At 41.9% G+C, this 13,387-nt stretch overlaps 1 protein-coding gene across 7 annotated transcripts in view; it reads right to left on the minus strand.

The window, feature by feature from the left end:
• PIBF1 (progesterone immunomodulatory binding factor 1) overlaps nt 1-13,387 on the minus strand; it is a 126,789-nt gene that overhangs the window by 91,377 nt on the left and 22,025 nt on the right. For all 7 annotated transcript variants that reach the window (XM_061445277.1, XM_061445276.1, XM_061445283.1 and 4 more), the window contains 2 exons: nt 11,842-11,950; nt 8,013-8,194 (listed from right to left, as the gene is read on the minus strand). In XM_061445277.1, the coding sequence (XP_061301261.1) occupies nt 8,013-8,194; nt 11,842-11,950 (291 nt within the window). The remainder of the gene's footprint in view (nt 1-8,012; nt 8,195-11,841; nt 11,951-13,387) is intronic.

Raw genomic sequence — 13,387 nt, forward strand, 5'->3', positions numbered from 1 at the left:
CTGCACCTTATTAGGGAAAATAAAAGAAACTTTGAAGATTACATACTGCAGAGATTCGTGAAGTCAAAAAACTCCAAGATTTGGAAATTTATCTTTCAATATGACATAAAAGCTTAAGTATGTATTTTAATTAATTTATAAACAGCAGATATCAGAAGATTCCAGGATAAAAGAATTTCCTTTCAGAATAATACTGACATCTTTTTGTAACTTTGGAAGCCCATGGCAGACTGTAGGGAACCCCTTAATGAATTTCTTCTACAAAATTACAAGAAACCCAAGCTTAAATTGTAAGTACTCAACGGCTAAGGAATGTTAAAATTTTATAGTTAATATTCATGGATAATCAATCAGCAATGAAGCAACTGGTAGAAATTACAGGTTTGGAAATAAAAGCATTTTTATGACAAAAGGTGCATTTACAACTATAAAATGCTTTAGATTTCTTCTGATTCCCAACTGTGTAATAGCCCATAAGTTTTTTTATAAATCAGTACTTGAGCTGGCCAAAAACTACTGCAAGTTAAATAAAAAGCCCAAAATATTTAACTGTCAGAGGGCTTCCTGTCCAGTTTTCTTTGTATTGAGACACTGAATTTCAGTTGACCCTTTACATTTATCTCCTCGCTTTCCTCAACTGTGCCACACTACAGTAAAATATTTCATTAATATCTCTGAGGCAATTAAGTTTACAATTTAAAAAAATAAATCAACAAAACAAACTCCCCAAAACCACTGTACCAGAATGTAAGGTCCCCATTAGAAACTGATCCTTTTTTTTATGTATTATTTATATGGCTCAACATGTAGAGAAAAAGAAAAAAGACTGTGGAAGATCAGGACCATTGGATACAATTCTTACGTGCAGAACCAATGAGCATTACCATTTTCTTCACTTTCTCACACAATTTGCTATTGCCATGACTACTTGCCAAAAAAAAAAAAGAATATTCTCTTCACTGCAGAAATTCCCCCTTCCCTCCCATGGCAAGGCTGACAAGAGTCAGGAAGGTTCAGTGAAAACATTCGAAGAATCTGGAAAAGTCTTAAAGACCCACAGTGATGTCACCAGGAGATATTTCAAAGGGACACTTACCTTTATGATGACTGAATTAACAAATAGTATAGTAAAGGGCATATTCTGAGTATAGAGCTTAACTGCCCTGCCAGTGCCTTTTAATAAATACCAAGTTGCTGCTGCAGCAAAGCCCCATCAATTGCAATTTTTGTTCCTGATCTGCTGTTACAGTCTTTTGCTTGAGCAGTAATTAAAAATGGTTTTGCCTTATCAAGTTGTTTCTTCGTCTTCAAGCTGCAGGCTCTAATGAGCTTCTTTTGGGGCCTAATATACATAAGGCTTTATACTGTGAATAAACTAAATGTGATCTGAGCATCTCAACACAACTATGGATTGTGTTTTAAGATTAAACATACAAAGTGAAATCTTCTTTGTTGGTCTGTGCTTACACATAGATTCCCAAGAACAGTAGCTGTGAGCTGCTGCCATTCATCTTGCTACAGTCTCAAACTATTCTAAGTGTGTCTCTTTTAAATTTTGGCAGGTTAATCCCTCAAGTCCTAAATTCCTAAATTTTGTAATTTTCTAACTACAGTACCCCAATGCCAGCAGTTCTAACAAAGACCAGAAGGTCAATTATTCTTTATACCTAAAAATAGGTATCACAGTATGCTAGAGATTGGAAGGGACCTCAAAAGATCATCTAGTCCAATCCCCCTGCCGGAGCAGGAACACCTAGATAATGTTACACAGGAATGTGTCCAGGCGAGTTTTGAATGTCTCCAGGGAAGGAGACTCCACAACCTCCCTGGACAGCCTGTTCCAGTGCTCTGTCACCCTCACTGAGAAAAAGTTTCTTCTCAAGTTTAAGTGGAACCTCTTGTGTTCCAGTTTGTTCCCATTACCCCTTGTCCTATCATTGTTTGCCACTGAGTAGAGCCTGGCTCCATCCTCGTGACACTCCCCCTTTATATATTTATATACACTAATAAGGTCACCCCTCAGTCTCCTCCAAACTATAGAGACCCAGCTCCCTCAGTCTTTCCTCATAAGGGAGATGCTCCACTCCCTTAATCATCTTCATTGCCCTGCACTGGACTCTCTCCAGCAGGTCCCTGTCCTTCTTGAACTGAGGGGCCCAGAACTGGACACCATATTCCAGATGCGGTCTCACCAGGGCAGAGTAGAGGGGAAGGAGGACCTCTCTCGACCTACTAACCACCCCCCTTCTAATACACCCCAGGATGCCATTGGCCTTCTTGGCCACAAGGGCACAGTGTTGGCTCACGGTCATCCTGTTGTCAACTAGGACCACCAGGTCCCTCTCCCCTACACTGCTCTCTAACAGGTCGTTCCCCAACCTATACTGGAACCTGGGGTTGTTCCTGCCCAAATGCAGGACTCTACACTTTCCCTTGTTATATTTCATCAAGTTATTCCCAACTCTCCAGCCTGTCCAGGTCTCGCTGGACGGCAGCATGGCCTTCTGGCGTGTCAGCCACTCCTCCCAGCTCAGTGTCATCAGCAAACTTGCTGATAGTACACTCAATTCCCTCATCTAAATCGTTGATGAATATATTAAATAATACTGGTCCCAGTACTGACCCTTGAGGCACTCCACTAGTTACAGGCCTCCAACTAGACTCTGCCCCATAGACTACAACTCTCTGGCTTCTCTCCTTCAGCCAGTTCACAGTCCACCTCACTACCTGATCATCCAGTCCACACTTCCTCAATTTAGCTGTGAGGATGCTGGGGGAGACTGTGTCAAATGCTTTGCTGAAGTCAAGGTAGACCACATCCACCGCTCTGCCATCATCCATCCACCGTTATTTCCTCATAAAAGGCTAAGAGATTTGGTCAAGCATGATTTCCCCTTGGTGAAGCCATGTTGACTGCCCCTCATAACCCTCTTATCCTTGATATGCCTTAAGATGGCACCAAGGATAAGGTGTTCCATCACTTTCCTAGGGATGGAGGTGAGGCTGACCAGTCTATAGCTACCCGGGTCCTTCTTCTTGCCCTTTTGGAAGACTGCAGTGACATTTGCTTTCCTCCAGTCCTCAGGCACCTCTCCTGTTTCCCAAGACTTGGTAAAGATGATGGAGAGTGGTCTAGCAATGACTTCCGCCAGTTCCCTCAGCACCCGCGGGTGCATCCCATCTGGACCCATGGATTTATGGATGTCCAGATTGCTCAACTGGTCTCTAACCCATTCCTCATCGACTAAGGCAAACCGCTCCGTCGACCTGACTTCATCTAAGGTCTCAGGGGTACAGGGCTCTTCAGGACTGCCTGCAGCAGAGTAGACAGAGACAAAGAAGGCATTCAGTAACTCTGCCATCTCTGTATCTTCTGTCACCAGGGCACCCATCCCGTTCATCAGTGGGCCTACATTGCCTCTGGTGTTAGTTTTATCTATGTATTTGAAAAAGCTCTTTTTACTGTCCTTGACCCTTCTCGACAGGTTTAATTCTAAGGAGGCCTTAGTCCTCCTAGCTGCCTTCCTACATCCTCTAGCAGCAGCCTTATATTACTCCCAAGTGGCCAGTCCCTCCTTCCATGACCTGTAAACTCTCCTCTTCCACTTGAGCATACCCAGCAATTCCCTATTTAGCCACGCAGGTCTCCTGGCCCTCTTCCTTGACTTCCTACGTGTCGGGATGCTCTGATCTTGAGCTCGGAAAAAGCAATCCTTGAATGCCAACCAACTATCTTGGGCCCCTTTACCTTCAAACAGCCTTGCCCATGGGATTTCCCCTAGCAATTGCTTGAAAAGGCCAAAGTTTGCCCTGCTGAAGTCCAGGGTTGCAATTCTACTTGCTATTCTACTGGTCCTACCACACAAGATCCTGAATTCCACCATCTCGTGGTCGCTGCAACCAAGGCAGCCCTCAACCCTTACTGCTTCAACCAGACCCTCCTTGTTAGTAAGCATGAGATCCAGCAGCGCTCCTCTCCTGGTCGGCTCATCCACCATTTGCAGGAGGAAGTTATCATCCATACACTGGAGGAATCTCCTGGACTTGGCTGGGTTGCCGAGTGGTCCTTCCAGCAAACATCAGGGAAGTTAAAATCCCCCACGACCACCACGGCCTGTGACTGTGAGGCCGCTCTCAGCTGCCTGTAGAAGGCCTCGTCAACTTCCTCACCCTGATCTGGTGGTCTGTAACAGACCCCCACAACAGTATTCCCCCTGCCAGCCTGCCCCTTAATTCTCACCCACAGACTCTCAACTCGCTCCTCATCTGTCCCTGGACAGAACTCGGTGCATTGTAGTTGCTCCCGCACATAAAGAGCAACGCCACCACCCCTCCTGGCTGGCCTGTCTTTCCTGAAAAGGACATAGCCCTCCATGACTATATTCCAGTCATGTGAGCTGTCCCACCACGTCTCTGTAATTGCCACCAGACCATAGTCTCCTGACTTAACACATGTTTCCAACTCCTCCTGCTTATTTCCCATGCTGCGTGCATTGGTGTACAGACATTCCAGGGAGCGAGCTGAGCACACCGATTTCACCCTAGGATTATAGGAGGCCTCCCAGTCTTCATTAATTCTGGAGTGCTGCCCCACTGGGGCAAGCCCAGCCACAACCCCATCCCCCTTCGAATCTAGTTTAAAGCTCTCCAAATGAGCCCTGCTAATTCGTGCCCCAGCATCCTTTTGCCTCTGTGAGATAAACCTTTCCCACTTGTCATTGTCCAGACTGGTGCCCTATAAAACCAGCCGTTAGCAAAGAATCCAAAGCCCTGCCTGCAGCACCAGTCTCGAAGCCAATCGTTTATGAACTGAATCTTCCCATTCCTTCCCATATCATCAGTGGAAGATGGAAGGAGTGAGGAGAAGATCACTTGAGCCCCAGACTCTTTCACCATCCGCCCCAAGGCCCCGTAGCCTTTCTTCATCCCCCTCAGACTGCGGGAAGCAGCTTCTCCCTCACCTGTCTGGAAGACCAGCAGCGGGTAGTAGTCTGTCGGGTGCACCAGGTTGGGGAGCGCCCTAGTGATATCCCTGATCCGGGCTCCAGGCAGACTACACACTTCCCTATGATGAGGGTCAACTCTGCATATCGGGCCCTCTGTTCCTCTCAGAAGGGAATCCCCTATTACAATGACCCTTCTTTCTTTCTTAACAGAGGCAGTCTTGAGGTGCAAAGTCGACCCCCTTTTCCTATGTGGCCTTGTAGGCTGGCCTTGCACCACATTCTCGCCTACCTCTCCTTCAAAATCCAGGGCCTCGAGCCTATTACGGAGGGACACCTGGGGAAGCAGGGCAGGATGGGGGGAGGGTTTCCCACGACGCCTAACTGGAACTCGCTTCCAACCCTCGTCGTCTTTTTGGTCCCCTACCTCTGCGCAACAGCTACAGGGCAGGGGGTGTCTCGAGCCACCCCCCTCTGTGTGAGAAGGCAGGGGGTCCTTCCCCTTTTGGGGGTATCTCCCTGGAACCGTTCCAACTGGCACGCCAGGGAGTGACTCCACCAGTCGATCTCCCTTTCACATTCCCTGATGGTCCTCAGTGTCTCAACCTCCTCCTTAAGTTTTGCCACCAGGCTAAGCAGATCTTCTACCTGCTCACACCTCACACAGGTGGAATGCTGTCCTCCCTCCCCCAGCAGCAGCAGGCTCTGGCACTCCCTGCATCCAGAGACCTGAACAGCCACGGTTTGGGACGGGGTCTCTGTCTGAGTTGCTACAGTCTTCTTACTGCAAGCTCTCTCTCTGGAGGCGACTATATTGGTCCACAGCCGGACACCAGCAACAGGGTCAGCAACACGACCTGCTTGTTCCTCCCTGCGCCTGGTGGGCAGACGTCGCTGCCCTCTCAGAGGCTCTTTCAAGGCAAGGGGCAGGGGGGTGGTCACCGTCAACGTGGGAACGCCCCCCGCCACATCAGCCGCTCTCTCGCAAGGGCTGCTGGAGCTTCGGGGATCAGGAGATGTCGGGAATCGCGATGTCTCTGCGCTGTCCCCTCTGATTTTCCTAATCTCCATTGACCCTCGCGGTCGCTGAAGCGTGCCGGCTGCGGCTCTAGCTAGGCTAGGTCCGATCAGCTGACTAAATGGTACTTGGGTTTGTTTTCATAATCTTTGTTCCTGAACTACAGCATCGAAAAGAGATCCAGATGTGAAGTGAGCATTAAAAAAGCCTCAAATTCTTCAAACAGTAGCAAATAGAAGCTTATAACCCAAACTGATGTCATTTCCATATACAGCCGAGTACTGTATAATGTCCATCAGTTGTTAGTTTTCTCCTGCTCTACTTTTCTACCTCTTTAATTTACCTAACAAATAAATAGGATTCTGTAGAACTCTCTATAAGAAACCCAATTCTGTAGATATTTCACCTGAGAGATGGATGGTTTAAATTGCTGAACGTACAGGAATCCCCACTATGGGATGTAGCCTCAGAAGATGCACACAAACTGTGTACATGTGTGTGGGGAAAATGTAAAGAAGGGACAGCCACTGCAATACTGCAGATCACATGCAGAATTTAGAGCACTTGACAAAAGAATACCATTACCCACATTTTACAAAAGAAAACTTACATTAACATTTTTACATTTTACATCAGATCTTTACATTATGAAATGACTTATTCAAGGTTTTTCAGCAGCAGAATCACAAATAAAACTTAGGCTGCCAAAGCTGCAGAGCAGTCCTACAAATGCTGCTCAGTGCCCTCCACCGTGTTCTCTGTTATGTTATATTGTACTTGCAAAAGACAATAATGGTCACTAGAGGACAGCAGACACACCTGCATTATTCATTACGGTTAATATCTGTCCTACGAAAATTAGCATCATGAAGACAGTCACCAATACCAATGATATTGAGAAAGAGATCTGGAAATAGTGCAGGATCCCAATGACAGTATCAAGATCTCTAAAGGCAAAGTACAAGTCACAGAATTTTTTAGCTGGCATCAAAATGCAGAGGTCAAGAGACCTCTGATGTTCCAGAGGTCAGAGAAGGAGGCTTGCACAGTATTCCAAACTGTGACAGAGGCAAGCTAGATATGTCTCTTTCTAGTTTATTCATATGGAGACAGCTTTGTAAAAGTGCCTCCACATCATTATTACAGGATAAGGATTTCACAGTGGTTTTCCAGAAACAGAAATTTAGCTACAAGGCAAATATTTGATGTTATTTTGGGATATATATTGAAATATTTTTGGCATGTAGATGTAGGGAAAGAACATGAACTGGATAGCCTTGAATTTCTAACAAGAAAAACCTAAATGTGGTTTGAAATTGGAGAACATTCTTAGTCATATGATTTAGTTTCAAGTAGTACTGAGAGAAGCAGAAAGTGGGACTCAACACTCCCTTATGGGTCCTTTCTAACTTAAGATATGAAATTTTGTAGTATAGCATTACATAGGTAGCAAGATATGTAGCTGAACAGCATAAAGCTTCCTTTCAACATCCCATACTCATATATCTATATCAATTCAAATAGCATGAGGATTTGACACTATTTACCAGCATGGCTAACATACAATGATCAATGTATTTCTCAATGCTATATTTATTCAAACTGTATTCAAACTTGAGATACGAAAGACTGATAGCTCTATCAGCTGATATAAAACATGCTATGTCCTATTTTAAACATCTGTGAAAATTAAAAGTATTTTATTCTGCAATAATCTTGTCTTTCAAATACTTTTTTTTAATAAAGGTCATTTGGGGCTTAAATTTCTATATACACCTAAGAGAATAGTTGCCATAAACTTTCAATGCTGGCATCTTCACTATTTTCAGTGATGACATCTGTACTATTTCTTATGGTCTTATACGAAAGGTTTAAAATAGTTTCCTGATAGACATTAAGATCCAACAAAAGTGTTCTGTTTCTAGTTTCATAAATATGGACTAGCTTTCTGTAAGTTAAATTATATTTAGTCAAACAGAATTTGTGCAAGAAACAAGGGAAAACAGTTAAATAACTTGGCTAGTAATAGAAGTGAACACACAGTAACTTACCTGGATGCAACATATTTTTCATACATTTCTTCCCTAGCTTTTTTGGCATCCTCTAGCTGAATTTGAAGTCTTTCAAGGCGATCCTCCTCATGTGCACAGCGAACACTAAGCTCCATGTTCTGGCGGTTAAGATAATCTTTATCTTTTTGCAACAAGTTGAGGGATTGTTGTATGGTTGCCAGCTATAAAAAGCATTAAAAAGTACACTTTAACATTAACATCAAGATAAGTATTTCACCTATGTATGCATATTTATGATTTCATTTTAACTCTCTTCTGTGAAATTAGCTGAACCAGAAGACTCTATTTACACTTACGTAAGTTGGTAAAGCTTTATGCTGAAAAAGGACTTTAATAAAATTACAGTTTTACAAGTTTTTATTATTTATTTCTGATAGTTGGCACCTGAAAAAGAGGTACAGTGTCCCTTAATTTACCTCAGTATCTAAGTAGTACTGAAGTACTGAATAGTGATAGTACTGAATAGTACTACATCAGAAATCCTGATGTCAAGTCTTGGTGGCAGTCTGTCATCGTACTGGCTACACCATTCTCAGAAACTGAAGTGAAAATTTTAAGGACACCAGAGACATTACTGCTCCATAAACAAATGGTAAAACTGCTATTTTTAGGGCTGAAGTATATCATGACTGCTGTGGACAAGCTAGTGTTCCAGACCAGCACCAAAGAGCATTACACATGCCTTGTTTTGACTTTCATTTAGCATGGTGTTGCTATAGAAGGCTGAACCGATGCCAAATCAGAAACATGAGTATCTTGCGAGTCTCTAACAGCCTTCCCAATCAACAGATCAGTCACCCTCACTATTCCAAGAAGAAAGTGGTGTGGGAGCGAGTAGTCTCAATCTATTTCAGGTGAACATTGTCAGAGAACAGCCACAAAGCATAATGGCACTGATGCAGAGCAGCCCAACTCCTTAGTCATGATAGCAAAACACAGTTTTATCACCTTAAAATATATTTTGCCATTTAAGCTCCTGAGGACTTCACATGTCATGTTCAAAGAATGATAATAGGTTATACGTACATCCACAGTGAACACAGATGTCTTTGATTACTACATGAACAAAGAAATCTAGAAGTTACTACCCCTCTAATTCCTCCACCCCTGGAATAAATACTGTGTAAACACAACTGTATGCTCTTCCAACCCAGAACTTGTAATACTATATAAGCATACACAAAAAACCGTCACAGACTTTCCAGGACATTCAAGTAAATCACACAGTTTGAAGGGGTATTTTAGTTTAAATTAGTGCTACCTTTATTTTCTCTCAGATCAATTTAGTATAAAGTTAATGAAAAGAAATATCATTGCTGTTACTGCAAATACTACTGCAGTATCTGATGCATAAATACAAGCTTGATGTACATGACAGTACTTTTTTGGCCATTGTTATATGCTGACAATAAACCTGTATTTTGGTGACCCCTTACAATGCTAGAGCACTGATGAATAAGCAGCCTAACAAAGCCTTTGGACCAATATCAAAGGCAAGAATATAAAAAGTATTTTCTAATAGAAACTGTTTCTTCCCTAGTGTTTCAGAGAATCTCTGTGGCTAGCTGTAAAATTAGCCAGAGGACTTCTACCCTTAAAGCAGTAGTTATAGACACTAATTTATCTGTAACAATGTTATACTGAGATATTAAGGAACACAATCTTCCCTGAATTCTCTCAGGTGTAATTGGTCTCATCTGTTTAGCTGCCAAAGTGTTAACACACAAAGATCCTTCATTTGATGAACAACCTTCTCATGCAGTACCTCTTTCAAACCACCTTACAACATAAATTCACAAATTAATTCAAAACAGCTAATCATTTTGCTATTATTTTGTTTTCTGAAAAGATCTCTACAGAAACACAGCTTAAAAATAGTCTTATTTTTTGTCAAAATTGCACTGAGCTACAAACTATCAATGATAATACCAAGCTGAAAAATTTTCTTTCTCAAGATTCAGTAGAAGTCTCTTCTCCCTCTCAAAAAGCTGTTGCAAAGCTATGCTAACATGAGATGAAGGAAAAAATACCTTAATGAGTTGTTAGTTTTGGATGATTTTATCATCCAAACATTCTCTATACATATTACTCTTTGAGTCCCTTGACCCAAAAGTTATCATACATGCCCAGTAAGGGAGCCATCACTGAAGACATTTTGTGACACTTGGATGAATGAATTACTGAACAGAGAAGCAGCTAGGGACATTTCTCTTGACCAGACACACCTCGCACCCTTGGAACAGCAGAAACACATTCCGCTGTGCAAGACTAGTGCTACAAGAATGGCAGTCACTGAGATCCCTCACCCTAGTGGAAGACCTGCCCAAAAGGGAAGCAGCACTGGAATTCTTCTTGTCAAAATGCAGTATCACAGAAAGATGGCCAGGATGGCTATCTCTCTATTTGTTACACAGAACTAACCTCTGGAAAGACAAATTGAAGGAAACTTCATGCAACTGAACCATTACTTTACTAGAGTCACAAATAAGAAAAACTATGTATTCTATTGATGTCTAGAAAAAAAATCTTACACAACAAAACATAAGCCATACAGTAGCTCTGCCCTGCTGTCACTATTGGTTGGAAAAGAGCTAAAGCTAATTAGTTCTGCACCTTTTGAGGGGCAGAACATACTCACAAGCATTCAGCATTCACTGGTAGATTTTGCCCTTGGGCCTCCCAGGTTCCTGAACTTATTGCCAGAGTTCAGAAGGCTGAAGCAAAGGAAGGCTAAGCTAGAGACCTAAAAAAATGGCATCTACATAATGCTTAAGGAAAAATGAAAAGCATTTGACCAATGTTGAGGGAGACAGCCAACGCTGTTGTGAGCTTGCCCAGCTGTTTGAAAGATCATAGCAGGTGAGCAGGGCTCCTGATGACGCAGAATTCATCTTCAAGAAGGAAGACCCAGGGAACTGTAGACTTGTAAATCTAACCTCAGTCCCTGCAAAAGTTGGATTTCAGAAGGAAACAAATCCTCCTGCAAGCAATATCCATGCATAGGGAGGATAAGGTGACTGAAAACAACTAGCATGGATTTATCAAGGCCAAACTGTGCCTAGCAAACCTGACAAGTAAGTTGGCTCTATGGATGAGGGCATAGCTGTTCATGTCAGTTATGTAGACTTTTGCATGGCTTTCAGCCATCTTGCATAACACCTCTATGGGAAAACGGGCAAAATATGGGCTGGATACGCAAATATCAGTTGAACAAACTAAACATGAGCCAGAAGTGTGCCCTGACAGCAAAGACGGCCAAGTGCCTACTAGGCCATTATTTAGTAACAATGAAGAAAATAGTCTCAAGAAATTTATTATTATCCTGTGTTCAGTACTTGTGAAACTGTACTTGACGTGCCATGTGCATTCTGATTTCCTCCTAAAAACATACATTAACATACTGGAGCAAGACTAGATGTCATCTCTGCCAAGATGGTCATGGACTGGAGCACATGATGTACACGGGTTTGAGAGAAATGTTTTTTTTTCAACAGAAAAAAACCTGCAACAACACTGATTAGATTTTACAAAAACATTTTCACAAAGAGGGTGGATAAACACTGTAACAGATTGTCCAGAAAGCCTGTGGAATCTCCATTCTTGGAGATTCAAAACCTGACTAAGCCCTAAGTAACCTAACCTAAGCTGGCTCTGCACTGCATAGAAGGGTTGGACCAGCTGGTCTCCTTAGAGCCATTCTAATCTAAATTATTCCATGATCCTACAAGTGATCCTGACAGACTGAAGCAGACAAAGAATCAAATTCCTGAGATGAAGAAATAGACAATTACTGAAATAAAAACGTTACCTCTTTTGATACGTCACTTCTTTCTTTAGCTTGTGCTTTGTGTGACACCTCTAATATTTCATATTTTCTTCTGAGTTCTGACAATTCATGTTCAAATGTATCACGTTCACTGTTAAAATAAAGTGAAACTGTTAGATGAATAAAGTGTAACAAACAAGATTCCTGTGCATTTATAATCCTTCAGCGTTTCTGTCATGATTCTGACTTCTTCCAATCAGTCACTCACAAGGCAATTAGTGATAATCCTACCTTCGCTAGTGATGAACACCTAGAACAATACCTTATTATATGGAAGAATTTTCATAATTTCTAAGTATTTTTAAAAAAATCCTAAATTATAACACAGTAATAATGAATTCCCATCATAAATTATTTCATTCTCCTCCGATTATTATTCTTTAGCCTATACTTTGGCCTATACATTTCTCCTCTTAACAATAAACTGTAAGTATCCTTGTCCACCCTTTTAGTTCGATGCTATTTCCTCCAACAATCTCTTGAGTCTTTTTCAGCCACTGAAGTTTGATGGAAAAGTAAAGCTACTTCTTTCCTATCTTCCTGATCAAACAGAAAGCAATGTATACTTGTTCTTAGTTGCTAGTTTCCCTTGTATACAGTCTCTTGATACCAGAGGAGGTTGTACAACTCTTTTCATGTTTAAAATACACATGACACAGCTGTAAAAATTATGTTGGGTTTCCTGAATAAGAGTGCTTTCCATATGCACAAAGAAGCAGCTCTGTCTCCACTCTATCTGACCCTGTCAGAACAGTGAAATGAATGACCCAATATGAGCTTGCAGTTTGGAAAAAAAGCTAACCAGTTTTTTATTAAGCATAGCATAGTTTTAAAACTGAGATAACTTGTAGTACACCAGAACTAGAAGATTTGACATGGCACTTTTAAAGACTGAAACAAGCCTGGAAGTGATTAACTCCTGCAATGCTCCCAAATATCCTCATGCAGTCATGCCAACAGTGCTCTCCCCTTCCCTTCATCTGTGCCTACCCAGATGAATACAACTTACTCTTAAATACAGTCTTGGCACATTCATTCAAGACTATTTTAAATGTACACTCTTAAACACTGGGGCCATTCACACGAACATTATTGCAATCCATTTATTAAGATGCAGCTGCACACAGGAGGCAAACCATAGCATCAATCCATCCTATTTGCAAAAAGCTTCCAGGTAGATTCCAAGGTTGTTTTAGTACACATAACTGTGAACAGTTATCCAGAATAAAGACTGTCCTTCAAATGATTTTGTGGCAAAGTCATTTATGTCAGTAAGTATGCTTGAGTTCATACACTGTGAACAACTAAGGAGCTGACAGGGTGTTTTCTATTCATAATCTCAATTTTTGAATCCATTCCCCAACAAATGTGCCAAAAGCCAGATTTCATGTACTGGCAAGCACACTAAATAAGCCATTTGGGGGCTGGATTGTGAAGTATAAATCTGTATTTATAGAAAGTCCATTTTCACTATTTTGCAGTTGTTGTTTACAAGATGCACATTCAAAGCACAGGCTAGAACTGTAAA

Source organism: Pezoporus flaviventris, unplaced genomic scaffold, assembly GCF_033815535.1.
Source record: "Pezoporus flaviventris isolate CSIRO_AGI_PZ_B2104156 unplaced genomic scaffold, CSIRO_AGI_Pfla_v1 ptg000003l, whole genome shotgun sequence".
Taxonomy (NCBI): Eukaryota; Metazoa; Chordata; class Aves; order Psittaciformes; family Psittacidae; genus Pezoporus; species Pezoporus flaviventris.